Below are 20,593 nucleotides of genomic sequence, written 5' to 3'. Positions count from 1 at the left end.
TTCTCCTACAACTCTATTCTATGCTAAATCTGATTTCTCTTTGATCACTGTTCCCTAGGTCACTCGCTATTTCGATGTCATTAATTTGTGTTCCCCTGTTAGTTAACAATAAGTCTAAAACATTATTTTCACGTGATGGTTCCTTAATGTGTTGCTTAAGGAAGCAATCGTCAATTAATTCTAGAAAATCTTCTGCTTCACTATTCCCTGTTTTGTTCAACCAGTTTATTCCACTGGAATTAAAGTCACCCATGACACAAATACTGTTTGACCTAGATGCTCTAGATATTTAATTCCATAGATGTTTTGCTTCCATTCTGATAAAGTTTGGTGACCCCTGTATATAACTCCTATCATATGATTTGTAGCTTTTTCTTTTAATTCTAGCCAAATAGTTTCTGTGTGTGGCTCAGTTTTGATTCACTCTTTGAGACTACATTTAAAATTTTCTCTAACTTATATAGCTATTCCCCCTCTTCGTCTAATATATCTAAGTGAAATAGTTTAAATCCATTTATTTGATATTCAGCTAATTTCTACTTTCATCCATGATTCGGTACGTGCCATAATATATATTTTTTCTATGCAGAAAAGAGCATTTAAATCGTTTATTTTGTTTCTTAGACTTCTACTCATCGTTTAATATGCATAAGTGTATTGTTATTTCGAGGCCCTTCTCCTTCCCTGTTCATTTTGCGAATTCGTTTTCCCCACAAACACATGCTTTTATTACCTCCTTTCCCCATATCAATTCCTATTCCATTATCTTCTAACAGCTTAATCCCAAACAAATCCTCCCTGCAACCACAGGTTCCAACGAGTTGGAAACAACAACAACCCCAGCCCTTGATAGATGCACCCCATCCCGAGCATACATGTAATTTCTTCCATTGAAGTGTTCCCAGTTATCTATGAATAATATTGCATTTGATTTGCAATATTTGCTCAGTCGGCAATTGACACCAAGTGCTCTCGACAACCATTCATTTCCAACTCCCTTTCTTGGAAGAATGCCACATGATCGGGATTCCTCCCGTACTCCTAACTAATTCTATGGCTGTCTTAAACCTCTGTATCAGTGCCTCACTCCTAACTCGTCCTACATTATTTCCACCGGCTCTGATACAAATAAAATAATCGGTTTGTTCACATTTCCAGCTATAAAATCATTCATGTTGTTAACAATATCACCAATCCTTGCTCCCAGATAGCAAACCATTAACCTGTTCCCCCTATCTCTGACATAAAAATTCTATCCAAATACCTTACCTGGGAATCTCCCACAAACAAAACTAGCTTAGGTATTTTATTTACTTTCTGAACACCTTGAGGGACCTGCGCTCCCTTCGTTGACTTCCCATTCGAGCAAACTGCAGTCTCCCTACAGCACCCGTCCTCCAACACGACGAATGAGTTAGGAGTCCTTTAGGACATCTGTTAGCGGCCTTGTCATAGTCTTTTTAAGACCCCTGTCTACGACATTCCATGAGAAGACTTTCTACTGCTGCTCTTCCCCTTTGCTTCCTCTTGTCATTGTTTCATATGTCTTAGCTCCTGCATCTGTCGTAGCTCCTTTCACGGGGAATCCAACGCTGCCGTCAGAGCCCCAAACAGCTCCCTCACTACCACCAGTTCACTCACTACACCTTCCATTTTCAGTATCAAGGCGAAGAGGGAAATACTAGAGTGAGGTGTTTATCACTGGTACTCACAAGAGAGAGGTGTTCATCACAGGTACTTACTAGAGGGAGGCGCTCATCACAGGTACTCACTAGAGACAAGTGATCATCACTGGTACTCACTAGAGGGAGGCGCTCATCACAGGTACTCACTAGAGACAAGTGATCATCACTGGTACTCACTAGAGAGAGGTGCTCATCACAGGCACTCACTAGAGGGAGGCGCTCATCACAGGTACTCACTAGAGGGAGGTGCTCATCACAGGTCTTCACTAGAGAGTAGAGGGAGGTGCTCATCACAGGCACACATTATACAGTGAGGTGCTCATCACAGAAACTCACTAGCGGGAGGTGCTCATCATTTGTACTCACTTGAGGGGAAGCATACATCACGGATACTCACTACAGGGAGGTGCTCATCACTGGTTCTCACTAGAAGGAGTTGCTCATCACAGGTGTCGGAAATCCTACACTAACATACTAATTGCCATAAGACATTGTTAATTTATATTAGTTAGTCATAAAAGGATTATAGAGACGGGAAATCCGTGACGTTATCAAAATATTCATTTAACACAACACGTATCTTCAAACTAACAGTATGGTGATTAAACTTGATAGAATAGTGTTCTCTTTGGGTTAACTTAATGAAATGAACCATAAAATTAAAGGCTCCTGCCCATTGTCAATAAAAACACAAATTTAAACCATATTTTTCGAGACGCCGAGGTGGAGGCAGCTGGCTCGGACATTGAATGTAAACAAAGAAGGCTCTTCGTGTAGCCCGTCCTCCAAACAAAGACCTATAAATGATTCCATGCACTCGCCAAGCCCTCTGTTTATGAATGAAAAACGGTTTACACCACGACCCCACAACTGATTTCGTTTGAACACTTCCGGAACAAGTACTTCAATGACGAATTGTGTTCGAACCACAATGTAAATGCTTCGCCCGCGTACTGCAAATACAAATAATTGCTAACAAAACCTAAACACCTTACCTAACCTATGCCTATATATGCACAATATGCTAATATATTATAATATTAATTTATATTTAGGAAAATTCCCGTTTTAAATAAACAGCATGTAAAAATTTGTGAATGCGTCTTTGAGGTCGACAGCTGGATGTAATGTACTTACACCCCGTCCTCACGTCAAGTACATTACATCCAGCGATCGACCCCACAGACGTATTCATAAATTTGTACATGCTGTTCATTCAAAACAGGAATTTTCTCAAATATAAATTAATATTGTAATATATTAGCTTATTGTGCATATATATAGCCTTAGGTTAGGTTAGGTTAGGTGTTTAGGTTCTGTTACCAATTATTTGTATTTGAGGTACGTGGGTGAAGCATTTACAGCGTTGTGGTTCAAACATAATTCGTCAGTGAAGTATTTGTTCTAGAAGTGTTCGAATGAAATCAGTTGTGAGTCGTGTGTAAAGCGTTTTTCATTCATAAACAGGGGGCTTGGCGGGTGCATGGAATTACTTTTGGGTCCTTGCTTGGAGGACGGGCTGTGGACTTGAGTCAAAGACTGGTTGAAGTTTTAGCGATACGCTTCACTACAAAGACTCGAAATTAGAAGTCAACCAACAGCGAATCTGCCACAATGATCTCACCAACTTCAGGGACTACCTTTATATCTGGTTTGAACTTAGTATATTTTATTAGAAGGCCTGATAACATTAGATTTTCAACTCGGTTATAAAGTAGGACAACACCCAAACAAGGGTATGCCTGGTTTTACCAATTATACAATCTTCATTAATACATGTCACATGTTATTGACTATAATGTTGTTGTACAACTGTTATGGAGTAAATATTCGGCAGGTAACCTGTGATGAAGTGAAAAAATCAGAGAGCTGTTAACACCCGCAAGAGACTGTACAGACTCTTGCTCAAACGAGGCCACCATTAATACAGGTCCAGGACGGACCACATCTTTTTTTTTCTTTTTATTGTTAAAACAAAGTAAAACAGCGTATATGCAACCATATAAAACAGTAAAGCATAGAATAACAAGGAACATAGAATGACAACAAAAAACAAGTAACACAGAGCAACATAACATAAAAGGGAAAACAAAGAACAAAAAAAATACATAGGAAAGTACATGAACTACACATAAAAACAGCTAGTCAAAACAGTACAAGCAGTGATCCATAAAGCACAAACAAACATGAGAACAACAGAAAGGAAACATAAAACAGAAAAACAAATAAGTGTATAACAGGAAACAAAAAAAGACTCAGAATAACATGGTACAAAAGAATACAAATCTAGTAACAAGCTAGCCTGAAAGGCTACACAAGCATTACTACAAGCCAAGACAGACAGGAAGTCATAACCGGAACATGCAGGAACCGGCAAACAAACACACACACACACACACAAACAGCCCTAGAAACAACACAACACAACACAACCAAAAAAAAGTGCACTCAGAACAAACACACAAGCACACCGCCCAACAGGGCGAAACCAAACACGGAGACAAACCAGACATAGAACCGCAGACACGGTAACAAAATAAACAGAGTAAACAAATAAACACAGGCACTAACGATACTTATCTGGAAACTCCTTGGCTGGGAAGCGCAAGCAGTACGCCTCCCAGACCAGCTGGACGTCCTCGGACACTTGTCTACCAGGAGACGCACAAGGCCGAGGCATCCAATCAGGCACCCCACAAATAAACCCCTTCAACCTCGGTACCTAAATAGTCGACGAGCACCACGGGCCCTCACGCACTCGGTCGTCTCAAACGAGGTCCAAAACCCATGACTTAGGGACCACGCTCCCGTCGGCCGCGAGCACAGGGAAGGGGTCCACACTAGGTGATTTCGCACTGGGAGGTTCTTCGGGCGCCGCACAGGGCTTCGTACTGACCAGCGCACGTGGCTTCTCACGAGGCCTCACGAGGCTTCACACAGGGTTGCACACTAGGGGAACCCGCAGAGAACACAGACGAGTCGGGGCCCCCGCCACCTAGCATAGGAGCAGAGGCACCTCGGCGCACATCCTTCCGTAAGACCACGACGAGGTCCCGTTCGGCAGGAGCAACCTCCCACCGAGGGGAGTCATCAGCAGTAGGTATAGGGGGCGACTCCGGAAGCAGCACAACCCCCCACAGCACCGCTAACCACGACAGGAGACGTCGGATCAACGTACTCTTCCACCTCCACCCAAGGCACCCCACGAAGGGGGGACACACTCTGGACCCGCCTCGAGCGCTTGGAGATGGGCTGTCGGTCATCCGAGCTATCACCCCCCCATCATCCTGTAACACAGCAGAACACTCCGATGGACGCGCTTTCAAGGCCCGGCCCCAGAGAACCGCAGCCTCCACGACCGGGGGCACCGGACCACACACCGCAGGAGACTCCACGCCGCTAACATCCAAAGGGACAGGAGATGCCACATGTAGGGACGGAGCAGGCACGGGCGGCTGAGACAGAGCGGGCAGGGGCGACGGGTGGGGACGTCGGAGGTGGGGAAGCCGGTGGCGGGGGCGGGGCCGCCACAACCCCCACATCAACATCCACACCACCATCCAACACCGGGGCAGAAACTAGCAGGGAATCAACATCCTGACCATCACGGTGAGACAGGTCCAGGGCCGACAGCGGGGAAAAATCCTCCTCCTGGAAATGGTTTACAGGGGTGACCCGGCACTCCTTACAACCGGCCGCCAGGTGACTTGGGAGGCCGCACCGGAAACAAGTCCGAGGTTGTCCTGCGTGAAAAACACGAATCAGGAACCCCAACAGCATGATGGAGGACGGCACAAAACCCCGGAGGCGCATGGCGAGAGTGCGAGTCCCACACGGAACCCCCTTCCATCTCCCGGTAGGGACAGCATTCATCCTCACATGTAGAACCCGCCCAAACCGGGCAAAGTACCAACGTAGAAGATCCACAGGGAACTCAAAAGGCTTCCCATGCACAGCCACATACGTCGTGGCTCCACAACGGTCGGAGAGGGTTACCGACCCACCATCCCCAGGAAGATCGAATGAGCGCCCATCATAGCGCGTGACGAGATCTTGATAAATCGCCGGAGAGTTGAACTTGACTATCGCCCACCGGCCGGCGAGCAGCTGCACACCCCATACAGACTCCACTGGGACACTTAACATATCAATCATTACCACCTCCACAGCATGGTACGAAGCAATCCCAGAAAACTCCAGGCCAATGGAGGCCTGCCTGGAGACAGGGGGCACAGGCAACCCCCATGATCGCAGACCGTCATGGGCCCAAGGGCCCCTCAGCAAAAACACGGGACACAAGCCACGTCAGCAGCAACACCAGGTCCTCACTCTTCGCTGGGTCAACAACAACTGCAGCGGCCGGACGGAACGGTTGCGGACGGAACAACCGTACCCCACGACAGCTGGAGCAGGTCTCTACGGACCACATCTGGCAGACCAAAGTCTGATGTTGGAGAACCAGCTCTCGCATTACCATATCAGCTGAGGCTAATACAAACATATTACTAACCCATTTTAGCAGTAGTACTAAGACACAGTTACACAGTAGTTTATTACAGTTATAATTTATTTGATTAACAAGCTATGTACATAACCCCCCTAAACTTGTGTACAGGTAAACACCTAGCAGGATAACTTTTAAATACAGTCCACTTGAATTAATATAAGTAAATTAAAAGCAAATAAATTCCTTCTGAGAAAACCCCCACAACAGGTACTCATTAGTAAGTGGTACTCATCACTGGTACTCACTACAGGGAGGTGCTCATCACTGGTACTCACTAGACGGTGGTGCTCATCACTGGTAATCACTACAGGGAGGTGCTCATCACTGGTACTCACTACAGGGAGGTGCTCATCATTGGTACTCACTAGAGGACTGGGAAGATGAGAAGTCCAGGAAGAGAGACAGTCAGCTGGAGCCAGCGCCAGTCCCTAATAGCATAGGCCATGGTGCCCCACCACATGGTGCCCAGCGACCAGGGCAGCCCCGTCAGGATGCCCACCGCTGCCCGGTACTTGGGCTCACACACCTCCAGCGCTGACACACACACACACACCATCAGTAAACACATGAAAATAACTGCTGGATTAAGACGACCAAACTACTCATCGGAAGGTGACGAAACAACGACGTTTCGGACCGTCGTGGACCATTATGTCGTGTGTTCCGTGATGATCCACGACGGACGGAAACGTCGTCTTTTCTACACTCTCTGATGAGTAGTTTGGTACTACTCATTCAGTAGTAGTACAGAATGATTCAACTACTGATATTACTGCTACTAAATATAAATGCCACTGTTTCAATAACATCAGCCTCGTTATTGTGATTCATCGTCTATGCTGGGGGTTAACATACCAACAGATGATTAGTGAAGTTGGTTTACTGTTGCTAAGCTGAAGTACCCCTAATAGCAAGCAGATTTGCAAGTAACGGACCAGTAATTAGTACCGACAACTGAGGCCATGATTGTGTCGGGGGTGAGTTACTTGGGAAGTTACTGGACTCTGAGAAGTTTAGTGCTTGTATTCTTGGATTCTTTATTTAAATTAAGTTTACAATGAATAATTCACTTATCATCTTCCCTCACCAGATAGAACAGACAAATTATTTGGTAAACTTGGTACAGTTGAAAGAGCTCTCTACTTGAAACCATCCATCCTCCGTCGTCAGTGCTGAGCGCTCAGATGCCCAGGAAGCTGCTTTGCAAAAACATTAGACATTCCTAAATGTTTATTGTAAAATTATCACAATGTTGTCAAGTGAATTACATACCCGAGTGCTTGTTTTAATGACTAATACACCAGCCTGACATAACCAAATTCTCGACTCTGGTGACATACACCTGGTTGATGGTTGATGGTTGATGCCGTTCTGACCTGCAGACACACTCAAGGATCTTGTCAACTCCTAGCCCAACATTCCCACTATTCGTCAATTATATTATCTACGGAGCATTTTTTAGGGTCTATTTTATATGGAAAATGCGAGAGGGTAAACATTTGTTTCAGTATGATGAATCTTTGGAGAGTGAACTTGCCAATATTTTGAAACTTACCTTTGTCGGCGAATCATTCTTTATGAAGGGACTTAGCAAAGTGAGGGGCTGTGCCTGCTTGAGGGAACACGGGTGAGGGCCTCACCTAGCACGTAATGGGTGAGGAGGTCGGTGCAGCCTATGATGAAGCGGCAGACGAGCAGAGCGGGGAAGGTGGTGAAGGCGCACAGCATCACCGAGGCGGAGGTCATCACCACCTGCGACACCACCAACACTATCTTCCTTCCGAACCTGCGGAGAGGGCTTGATGAGTAACCTTTAGAGAGGGCTAGATGAGTAACCTGTAGAGAGGGCTTGATGAGTAACCTTTAGAGAGGGCTAGATGAGTAACCTGTAGAGAGGGCTTGATGAGTAACCTTTAAAGAGGGCTAGATGAGTAAGCTGTAGAGAGGGCTTGATGAGTAACCTTTAGAGAGGGCTAGATGAGTAACCTGTAGAGAGGGCTTGATGAGTAACCTTTAAAGAGGGCTAGATGAGTAACCTGTAGAGAGGGCTTGATGAGTAACCTGCAAAGAGTATTGGAAATTTCCAACCCCCAAATACTAACCCTTAGTACAATAATATATATTTATTGTACTAAGAATTTACATTTACTAACTCTACTAATAAGTAGCCTTATGCATCAAATTCTTAATAATATCGAAGGCAAGTATTGCGTCAGTTACCCGGCTTCCTCGAGAATGAATTATATATTTTCATAAATCCAATTACATTCAATCTAACCTTGTATTACCTATTAAGGAATATCGATTGGTAACAGATTTGTATTTATTTAGCAAATTATACATCTGTTTATTGGAAATAATTTTATACCACTGCGTTCAGCTGTTCCAGTAAACAAAGCAATGAACTGAATTTCCACTATGAATATTTCTCGTCCATTTAACGTCATTTAGATTAAATGATTTGAACAGCGAGAAACAATCTGCTGTTATATAAAGCACATTATTATGACATAAATTAACGTCAGTAATGCTTCCATCATTTGGAAATTAGAATTAAGTATAGCAAATAATTCCCCAAGTTTCCAACATTTGGCGCTAGGTGAAGCGCACATCACACACTAGCGAGGAGACTTGGCAGAGATAGACGCCATATTTGTAGGAGTGGCTTGGAGCCTGTCTGGCTATCGTCTCATATTTCTACCATCTGTGCATTAACGGACTTCAAGTAGACGTGACGGCTTCATCTTATCTAAGATGAAGCCGTCATCTAAGCATTCATCTAAGTTTTCTATTTTTGCATAGTTGTGGCCTCAATTTATATATTATATAGGAGTGCCTTGTCGTCAGGACACACGACCATCAAAATAACCTCGTTAGTGTCATTATTATATTCTATCAGCACTAAATTTATGAATATGTGTGGGAATATGCACTCATAGATGGAAATTACATATGATTCATACTTCAACATGGAGTTAGCTGCAAGGAAAGCGTAAGTCAGCCTGTATAATCACGTGTCGCCAGAGATAACCGACTCGGACGGAACTAGACTGGTTACAGCTGTTGGACGCCATCTATGTTCAACTTTGGTAGCTAAGCCGTCAACCGTTTCCATTTTGTAGTTAACATATTAACCCATGTCTCATTATTTCCAATTATTTATGCACATGTTATTTCCATACAATCTGTAGACTAACATTATAAAACTTACCCCCCAAAAGATGTGTATGGGAATCACTCCAATTTAAATCGAAGTTTTACAGTCCACTTCTTTAAAATGATTGTGCATTACTTATCAAATTTATTATTATATAATCCTTAGGTCATAAGTTTCAGAGCCACAAAAATTGTTTATGGTCCTTAGGAATCTATGAATGATATTATATACTGGAGTTGAATTCCCCACAAGAAGGCTTGATGAATAACTTGTAGAGAGGGGGTTGATGAGTAACCTGTAGAGAGCGCTTGATGAGTAACCTGTAGAGAGGGGGATGATGAGTAACTTGTAGAGAGAGGATTGATGAGTAACAAGGAGAGAGCGCTTGAAGAGTAACCTGTAGAGCGGGGGATGATGAGTAACTTGTAGAGAGAGGATTGATGAGTAACAAGGAGAGAGGGGGTTGTTGAGTAACCTGGAGAGCCAATACCCGTATCTTCCTTCACTATACCGGAGTCTTCCTTCACTATTCCCGTGTCTTCCTTCACTATATCCGTGTCTTCCTTCACTATGCCCATGTCTTCCTACACTATACCCGTGTCTTCCTTCACTATACCCGTGTCTTCCTTCACTATACCTGTGTCTTCTTGCACTATACATGTGTCTTCATTCACTATACCCGTGTCTTCCTACACTATACCTGTCTTCCTTCACTATACACGTGTCTTCCTACACTATACCTGTGTCTTCCTACACTATACCTGTGTCTTCCTTCACTATACCTGACTTCCTTCACTATACCTGTGTCTTCCTTCACTATACCCGTGTCTTTCTTCACTGTACCTGTGTCTTCCTGCACTATACCCATGTCTTCCTGCACTATACCCGTGTCTTCCTGCACTATACCCATGTCTTCCTTCACTATACCTGTCTTCCTTCACTATACCTGTGTCTTCCTTCACTATACCCGTGTCTTCCTTCACTGTACCCGTGTCTTCTTGCACTATACCCGTGTCTTCCTTCACTATACCTGTCTTCCTTCACTATACCTGTGTCTTCCTTCACTATACCCGTGTCTTCCTTCACTGTACCCGTGTCTTCCTGCACTATACCCGTGTCTTCCTTCACTATACTGGTGTCTTCCTTCACTATTCCTGTCTTCCTCTACTATACCCGTGTCTTCCTTCACTATTCCTGTCTTCTTTCACTATACCTGTGTCTTCCTTCACTATACCTGTCTTCCTTCACTATACCTGTGTCTTCCTTCACTATACCTGTGTCTTCCTTCACCATACCCGTGTCTTCCTACACTATACCCGTGTCTTTCTTCACTGTACCGGTGTCTTCCTGCACTATACCCATGTCTTCCTGCACTATACCCATGTCTTCCTTCACTATACCCGTGTCTTCCTTCACTATACCTGTGTCTTCCTTCACCATACCCGTGTCGTCCTGCACTATACCCGTGTCTTCCTTCACTATACCCGTGTCTTCCTTCACTATACCTGTCTTCCTTCACTATACCCGTGTCTTCCTCTACTATACCCGTGTCTTCCTTCACTATTCCTGTCTTCCTTCACTATACCTGTGTCTTCCTTCACTATACCTGTGTCTTCCTTCACTATACCTGTGTCTTCCTTCACTATACCCGTGTCTTCCTACACTATACACGTGTCTTCCTACACTATACCCGTGTCTTCCTTCACTATACCTGTGACTTCCTTCACTATACCTGTGTCTTCCTTCACTATACCTGTCTTCCTTCCCCATACCCGTGTCTTCCTACACTATACACGTGTCTTCCTTCACTATACCCGTGTCTTCCTTCACTATACCTGTGTCTTCCTTCACTATACCTGTGTCTTCCTTCACTATACCCGTGTCTTCCTACACTATACACGTGTCTTCCTACACTATACCCGTGTCTTCCTTCACTATACCTGTGTCTTCCTTCACTATACCCGTGTCTTCCTTCACCATACCCGTGTCTTCCTGCACTATACCCGTGTCTTCCTTCACTATACTGGTGTCTTCCTTCACTATTCCTGTCTTCCTTCACTATACCCATGTTTTCCTTCACTATACCTGTGTCTTCCTTCACTATACCTGTGTCTTCCTTCACTATATCCATGACTTCCTTCACTATACCTGTGTCTTCCTTCACTATACTCGTGTCTTCCTTCACTATACCCGTGTCTTCCTTCACTATACTGGTGTCTTCCTTCACTATTCCTGTCTTCCTTCACTATACCCATGGTTTCCTTCACTATACCTGTGTCTTCCTTCACTATACCCGTGTCTTCCTGCACTATATCCGTGTCTTCACTATATCCATGACTTCCTTCTCTATACCTGTGTCTTCCTTCACTATACTCGTGTCTTTCTGCACTATACCCGTGTCTTCCTTCACTATACCGGTGTCTTCCTTCACTATACCTGTGCCTTCCTTCACTATACCTGTGTCTTCCTTCACTATACATGTTTTCCTTCACTATACCTGTCTTCCTTCACTATACCTGTCTTCTTTCACTATACCCATGTTTTCCTTCACTATACCTGTCTTCCTTCACTATATCTGTGTCTTCCTTCACTATACCTGTGTCTTCCTTCGCTATACCCGTGTCTTCCTTCACTATACCCGTGTCTTCCTTCACTATACTCATGTCTTCCTTCACTATAGTCTTGTCTTCCTTCACTATACCTGTTTCTGCCTTCACTATACCTGCGTCTTCCTTCACTATACACGTGTCTTCCTCCATTTTACCCGTGTCTTCCTCCACTATACCCTTGTCTTCCTTCACTATACCCATGTCTTCCTTCACTATACCTGTTGTGGGAAATTTTACCCACCATATCTATATTATTATCTAAGAAATGTATTGTTTCTATATCATATCAAAATCATATTAGAATTATAGCTGAATCACTATAGATTCATTATACATCTTGATCCTAGATAAAAGTTCCACTATGATCACGTGCAGCATAGGGCCCTATAGATGCCTACGTGCCTTTGTGCATGATCTCTCAAGGATCCAGAAGCTTCTTGAAGGATTTCTTAATTAAAACACTATTGGAACGAATTAATTCGACATCTGGTAGGGATTATATCGAATCCTTAATAAGAATTAGTAGTACTATCAAGTACTATTTATAATCTTTAAATTCTATATCTAATTATATTATAATCACATCTTATCTCAATCATATGTCTAGACAGTTAAAATAATCAATCAATATTCATTGAAAGCTACCCCTCTCAAGGGAGAGGGAGGGGCATCTCAGGAACAAGGTGACCGACTGGGACGCCCCTGGGAGAACGCGTTTGTTGACAAAACAGTGAACAAGTGACGGTACCTTAGTGAACATTACTTAGCTCAGGACACCTTATCGAATTATCTTTATCACCAGTGATTACTCTCTAGAACTGGGGGAGTATCTGGACAGTATCTACAAGGAAAATTCCTAGAACATTTGTATCTAATAAGTGTACAGTGGAGCACACAAAGTGACTCTGTCATCAGTTCCACCCTCATTCTTCTGCAAATGCAATTAAGGACAATCACATAGCAACGCCACTAGAATATCCTACAGCAAAGCTGTGATATAAAATATCATGCCTAAACTCGCGACAAAAGAGTTATCCAGTCTGGCACACCTTGTCAGACAGGCACCCCGGCAGTCAGAGAAGTATATTGATGTTATTTAGTATATTAATTTGCCAATTGTATGCTAGTATGACTTTAATATCTAATAAGTCTGTCTGTCAGTTATAGAGCGAGGCAACGCCTCATATTTCAGTAAGTTTATTAATATTGTAGTGCAGCAGTTGAATCTTCTCAGAAGCACAAAACCTCATGAGTGTCCATTGTGAGGTAAAAGATTCAGTCACGATAACAAAACTTCATGAGGTCCATTGCGTGGGAAAAGATTCAATCAGGTTGACTGAACTACTTCATATAAATATATCTATATCTATATATATATACTTGAATATATATAAATTAAGTTAACAAATGCTTGCTTAGTTATCTTTAAGTTATCATATAAGTTCATTTAATTTAATATAATTTCTAGTATTTAGTTAACAGTACTTAGACTACATTTAAGGTCATTTATCCTACTTCTCCAATTTAAATTGTTGTTTATAGTATAAGAATATATTGGCTGTTAATGGTTATGGTGACTAGATTATGTTCATGTTTGAATCTCTGATTTAAACAGAACCAGTCTTCAGTCATAGAACTGAATTTATTAAATCTTATCCTTGTATAAAATACAAGCTCATGTGAGTTACCTGTCTACAGGTGGACTGTGGATCTTCAATCAACCTATCAACTAATGCACCCAACCTGCTCCTTACAGCACACAATCTGTCATTAGCAAAAGAGGAGCTAGGATTTACGACCCAAGCTAGAAACTTTAGTTTAATTAATTTGCAGACAGTTAATTTTAATTTCGTTCAGTACAAGTCCCTGGTAGTTCTCTCATATCAATCCGAGCAGGTTTGTCTCACACCTGTGTCTTCCTCCTCTATTCCCGTGTCTTCCTTCACTATACCTGTGTCTTTCTACACTATACCTGTGTCTTCTTCCTCTATATCTGTGTCTTTCTTCACTATACCTGTGTCTTCCTTCACTATATGCATGTCTTCCTCCATTATACCCATGTCTTCGTTCACTATACCGTGTCTCCCTGCACTATACCCGTGTCTTCCTGCACTATACCAGTGTCTTCCTTCACTATACCCATGTCTCCTGCACTATATCCGTGTCTCCTTTCACTATACCCGTATCTTCTTTCACTATAAACGTGTCTTCCTTCATTATACCCGTCTTCCTTCACTGTAGCCATGTCTTCCTTCACTATAAATGTGTCTTCCTTCACTATACTCATGTCTTCCTGCACTATACCCGTGACTTCCTTCACTATACCTGTGTCTTCCTTCACTATACCCGTGTCTTCCTTCACTATACCCGTATCTTCACTATAAACATGTCTTCCTTCACTAAACCCGTGTCTTCCTTCACTATACCCGTGTCTTCCTTCACTATAAATGTGTCTTCCTTCACTATAAATGTGTCTTCCTTCACTATACTCGTGTCTTCCTGCACTATACCTGTCTTCCTTTAGTATACCTGTGTCTTCTTTCACTATACCCGTGTCTTCCTTCTCTATAAACGTGTCTACCTTCACTATAACCGTGTCTTCCTTCACTCCACCCGTATCATCCTTCACTATAAACGTGTCTTCCTTCACTATACCCGTGTCTACCCTCATTATACCTGTGTCTTCCTTCACTATACCCATGTCTTTCCTCACTACCCCCGTGCCTTCCTTCACTATACCCGTGTCTTCCTTCACTATACCTGTGTCTTCCTTCACTATATCTGTGTTTTCCTTCACTATACATGTCTTCCTTCACTATACCCGTCTCTTCCTTCACTATACCTGTCTCTTCCTGCACTATACCCGTGTTTTTTCCTTCACTATACCTGTGTCTTCCTTCACTATGCCTGTTTTCCTTCACTATACCTGTGTCTTCCATCACTATACCCATGTCTTCCGTCACTATACCTGTTTCTTCCTTCACTATACCTGTGTCTTCATTCATTATACCTGTGTCTTCCTTCACTATGCCCGTATCTTCCTTCACTATACGTGTCTTCCTTCACTATACCTGTTGTTGGGAAGAAAGCTTACTCTCTATTAATTTATTGATATTTAATTAATAGATTAATTTAAATTAATCGAAGGACCACCCTATTTTTACTGAAAAGGGAAACAGATAAAGATAAATGTTAAGGACTGAAATACCAATGCCTATGGATAAGGAAATTATTAAAGATTATTGTTTAAACTTCAATGGATTGTATAATATTTTAATGTTCGAGAATAAACTTTCCGTCCTTCACAAACTTGGGGGTTAATACCAGAAGTAATCTACTCCCAGTACGCTTCATCGAGGCTGGTTCTTCCTCGAATAAAATTAGTAATTTCTACTAAATAATATATTAATAAACATTATATAAATTGATTAATGGTAAGAAGATTATATGTTGATTAAACAAGAAATTATTCTCATTTGACTTCTATGAGGCTATCAAATTACGTTAGATATCTCAAATCAAATAAACTAAATATTCTTGAGTGATAATCGATTCTAGATTTCACTCAATCAAAGAAAATAATTGAAAATAGTTCAGCTGCTTAGCTGTAATAGTGAACGGAGAGGTAGAGGTGCAATGGCGTCGTCTGCTACTTGTTGCAACACGTGAGCTCGAACATGGTGTGGGAACGTGAGTGGACCATGACCAAGGCTTCGGCACTCATGTCAGAAGTCACTTCTAGATGTACGCCTCGTGTGGTTGCACACGTGAAGAGGCAAATATAAGCTTTCACTGGTATCTTATCTGGAGTGCCAGTGAGAAGCAAGGTGCCTGTGTAATCGACACCAGTGGTCTCAAAGGGATGAAGATGGACTACTCTCTCCTTAGGGAGTGGTGGAGGTCCTGGATAAGGACACACTCGAGCGTCGTATCTTTTGTAGATTACACAGAACTTAATGAGTGATTTGACAGTTTGACAACCTTGAGGAAGCCAATATTTCTGTCTCAAGTCAGTGAGAGTGTCCAACACTCCACCATGCAAAGTACCATATTGATGATGATGTAAAACTAGAAGTTTTGTAATAATGTGGTGACGTGGTAGAAGGATCGGATTCTTTGTATCCAAATCAATTTCTGCATGAAGCAGACGTCCTCCACATCTTAATATATTATGAGTGTTGGTATCATACCAGATACCTAGAGACTTGGTTAATTTATCTTGAAGATTTTCATTTTCACTTCCATACGTCTCTTGTTGTGCACTTTTGATCCAGTAGAGGATAGGATTGGGAAACTTATACCTGATTCCTATCTTAGCAAGAAAGTCAAACACATGTGCTGTCTCTCTTAATAACTTACTCAAGTTGGAATAATTGTGAGGATTAATAGCTGAGATTCGATGAGGTTCTTGGTCTTTCATGGGAGTAGTGATACTGTCAGTTTGGCATTTTCCCAAACGCACTTTGTGAGCCTGGCCAGTGTTGTTGCGGCCTTCCCGATGCGCCTGTTGAGCTCAGTGTCCAGGGAAAGGGTGTTTGAGATTGTGGAGCCCAGGTACACAAACTCGTGAACTGCCTCCAGCACAGTCTGCTATATTTATACAGGGTAGCTAATTGACATCTTGTCCCATCGCCTGTGTCTTCTTCAGGCTGATTGTCAGGCCGAATGCGGAACAGGCTGCGGCAAAGCGGTTGAGTAGCTGCTGCAGGCCTTCTGCTGTGTGTGTGGTGATCGCTGCGTTGTCGGCGAAGAGGAACTCCCTGAGGATTCGCATCTGTACTTTTGTCTATGCTCGGAGTCTGGATAGATTATAGAGCTTTCCATCAGATCTTGTACGGAGATAGATGCCTTCTGTGGTTGTTCCAAAGGCATGCTTGATGAGGATCGCGAAGAAGATGCAGAACAGGGTTGGAGCAGGAACACACCCCTGTTTAACACCACTGTTAATGTTGAATGGTTCAGAAGTTGAGCCGTCATACACGACTGTCCCTTTCATGTCCTTGTGGAACGATTGTATCATGCTGAGTAGGATGGGGTGGACAGCCAATTTTGGCCAAAATCTTGAAGAGTCCGTCCCTACTCACGAGGTCGAAGGCCTTTGTAAGGTCAATGAAGACAATGTACTAGGCTTTTCTCTCCTCCCTGCACTTTTCTTGAAGCTGTCTCAGGGAGAACACCATGTCAGTGGTCGACCTCTCTGCTCGGAAATCACTCAGTGACTCGGGGTACACTCTTTTGGCAAGAATCTGAAGCCTGACCAAAACGACCCTAGCGAAGAGTTTGCCAACGACGCTGAGGAGGGATATGCCGCAATAGTTGTTTACATCGCTTCTGTCACCTTTATTTTTGTAGAGAGTGATGATGTTTGCATCTCTCATGTCTTGTGGCACCGAGCCCTCCCTCCAGCACTGGTACAGAAGTTCAAGAAGCTCAGATTTAAGTGTTCCACGAGCGCACTTGAGAACTTCAGGCAGAATTCCGTCGTCTCCTGGGGCCTTCCCTGAGGAAAGTGAATCCACTGCTTTCTCAACTTCTTCCACAGTTGGTTCAAGATCAAGTTCTTCCATGATGGGCAGGCATTCAATTGCATTAATCTGAGACCTTACGCCACACAGTGACTCATCAGGAATAGACGTACGTCACTGTCTCCTGGGAAGATAGAAGAATAAGGTTCTAGATAAAATGTTTGAGCGAAAGCTTCAGTTTACAACTGGTAAGGAAGCTGCTGAGGATGCGACGTACGTCATTTCTCAGTGATTATGAAGATATTGGAAGCGACCTGAAGCCTAGAGGGTGGTCATGCCTGTATGGACTCTAATGTGATATATCCTCGAATGGAGGAGAGTAAGCAGGTATTTCTGTATGAAGCCTTCCAGGCGACTTTGTATGCTCAAGTCAGGACTGAAAGAAGCTGAATATCAGAAGGAGAAATTTATGTTTAATAGGAACACATGTTATTATGTATTGGTAATGGAATTTCAGGTTTGTAGCGAGAAGTTAGTGGAGGAGCTTCACGTCTGAAGAAGATTATATGCTGAATATAAGCTTGTGTGTGTGTGTGTGTGTGTGTGTGTGTGTGTGTGTGTGTGTGTGTGTGTGCGTGCGTGCGTGCGTGCGTGCGTGCGTGCGTGCGTGCGAGCGTGCGTGCGTGCATTTGTGTGTGTGTGTGTGTGTGGGTGGGTGGGTGTGTGTGTGTGTGTGGGTGGGTGTGTGTGTGTGTGTGTGTGTGATTGATTGTGTGTGTACTCACCTAATTGTGCTTGCGGGGGTTGAGCTTTGGCTCTTTGCTCCCGCCTCTCAACCGTCAATCAACTGGTGTACAGATTCCTGAGCCTACTGGGCTCTATCATATCTACATTTGAATCTGTGTATGGAGTCAGCTTCCACCACATCACTTCCTAGTGCATTCCATTTACTAACTACTCTGACACTGAAAAAGTTTTTTCTAATGTCTCTGTGGCTCATTTGGGTACTCAGCTTCCACCTGTGTCCCCTTGTTCGCGTCCCTCCAGTGTTGAATAGTTCATCCTTGTTTACCCGGTCGATTCCCCTGAGGATTTTGTAGGTTGTGATCATGTCCCCCCTTACTCTTCTGTCTTCCAGTGTCGTAAGGTGCATTTCCTGCAGCCTTTCCTCATAACTCATGCCTCTTAGTTCTGGGACTAGTCTAGTAGCATACCTTTGGACTTTTTCCAGCTTCGTCTTGTGCATGACAAGGTACGGGCTCCATGCTGGGGCCGCATACTCCAGGATTGGTCTTACATATGTTGTGTACAAGATCCTGAATGATTCTTTACACAGGTTCCTGAACGCCGTTCTGATGTTAGCCAGCCTCGCATACGCCGCAGACGTTATTCTCTTTATGTGAGCTTCAGGAGACAGGTTTGGTGTGATATCAACTCCTAGATCTTTCTCTCTGTCTGTTTCATTAAGTACTTCATCTCCTATTCTGTATCCTGTGTCTGGCCTCCGGTTTCCACTGCCTAGTTTCATTACTTTGCATTTACTCGGGTTGAACTTCAACAGCCATTTGTTGGACCATTCACTCAGTCTATCTAGGTCATCTTGTAGCCTTCTACTATCATCCTCTGTTTCAATCCTCCTCATAATTTTTGCATCGTCGGCAAACATTGAGAGGAACGAATCTATACCCTCTGGGAGATCATTTACATATACCAGAAACAGTATAGGTCCAAGGACTGGCCCCTGCGGGACTCCACTTGTAACGTCTCGCCAATCTGAGACCTCACCCCTTACACAGACTCGTTGTCTCCTGTTGCTTAGGTACTCCTCTATCCACCGAAGTACCTTCCCTTTCATTCCAGCCTGCGTCTCCAACTTTCGCACTAGCCTCTTGTGTGGCACTGTATCAAAGGCATTCTGACAATCCAAAAATATGCAGTCTGCCCACCCTTCTCTTTCTTGCCTTATTTTTGTTGCCTGGTCGTAGAATTCAAGTAACTCTGTGAGGCAGGACCTGCCATCCCTGAAACCATGTTGATGCTGTATTACAAAGTTCCTTCGCTCCAGATGCTCCACTAGTTTTTTTCGCACAATCTTCTCCATCAGCTTGCATGGTATGCAGGTTAGGGACACAGGCCTGTAGTTCAGTGCCTCCTGTCTATCCCCTTTCTTGTATATCGGGAATACGTTAGCTGCTTTCCAAATATCTGGCAGTTCCCCTGTTGCCAGTGATTTGTTATACACTATGGAGAGTGGTAGGCACAGTTCTCCTGCTCCTTCCTTTAGAACCCAAGGGGAGATTCCATCTGGGCCTATAGCCTTTGTCACATCCAACTCTAGTAAACACTTCCTTACTTCCCCGCTGGTAATCTCAAACTCTTCCAGTGGTTCCTGGTTAGCTATTCCCACACTTACCTCTGGAATTTCTCCTTGCTCTAAGGTGAAGACCTGGAATTTCTTATTCAATTCCTCACACACTTCCTTGTCATTTGTAGTGAATCCTTCTGCCCCTATCCTTAATTTCATAACCTGTTCTTTTACTGTTGTTTTTCTCCTGATGTGGCTATGCAACAATTTAGGCTGAGTCTTTGCCTTGCTTGCGATGTCATTTTCGTATTGTCTTTCTGCCTCTCTTCTCATCCTGACATATTTGTTCCTGGCATTCTGGTATCTTTCTCTGCTCTCCAGTGTCCTGTTATTCCTATAGTTTCTCCACGACCTTTTACTTTGCTGCTTAGCTAGCCCACATCTCTGATTAAACCATGGGTTTCTCATTTTCATTTCTCTGTTTTTTTTTTTTTGACTGGGAAAAACTTGCTTGCTGCGTCCTTGCACTTCTGTGTAATGTAATCCATCATATCTTGGGCCGTCTTTCCCCTGAGCTCTGTTTCCCATGCTATATCTGTTAGGAATTTTCTTATCCCCTCATAGTTTCCTTTTCGGTATGCTAACCTTTTGGTTTCGGTATCCCTCCTCGAGTTCAATAACCCTTTTTCAATCAAGTACTCAAACACCAGTACACTGTGGTCGCTCATTCCTACTGGATCCTCAAAACCGATTTTTCTTATGTCGGAGTCGTTCAGAGTGAAGACTAGGTCGAGTCTCGCTGGTTCATTATTGCCTCTCATCCTTGTGGGTTCTCCGACATGCTGGGTTAAAATGTTTCTTGTCA

At 43.3% G+C, this 20,593-nt stretch overlaps 1 protein-coding gene across 4 annotated transcripts in view; it reads right to left on the bottom strand.

Moving 5' to 3' along the window:
* The window catches only part of LOC138357963 (organic cation transporter protein-like), a 145,874-nt gene that overhangs the window by 51,048 nt on the left and 74,233 nt on the right, over nt 1-20,593 (bottom strand). For all 4 annotated transcript variants that reach the window (XM_069315145.1, XM_069315144.1, XM_069315146.1 and 1 more), the window contains exons 6-7: nt 7,833-7,978; nt 6,558-6,726 (exon numbers count right to left, since the gene is read on the bottom strand). In XM_069315145.1, the coding sequence (XP_069171246.1) occupies nt 6,558-6,726; nt 7,833-7,978 (315 nt within the window). The remainder of the gene's footprint in view (nt 1-6,557; nt 6,727-7,832; nt 7,979-20,593) is intronic.

This window comes from Procambarus clarkii, chromosome 81, assembly GCF_040958095.1.
Source record: "Procambarus clarkii isolate CNS0578487 chromosome 81, FALCON_Pclarkii_2.0, whole genome shotgun sequence".
NCBI classification, from domain to species: Eukaryota; Metazoa; Arthropoda; class Malacostraca; order Decapoda; family Cambaridae; genus Procambarus; species Procambarus clarkii.
This window is presented reverse-complemented; position numbering and strand designations above follow the sequence as displayed.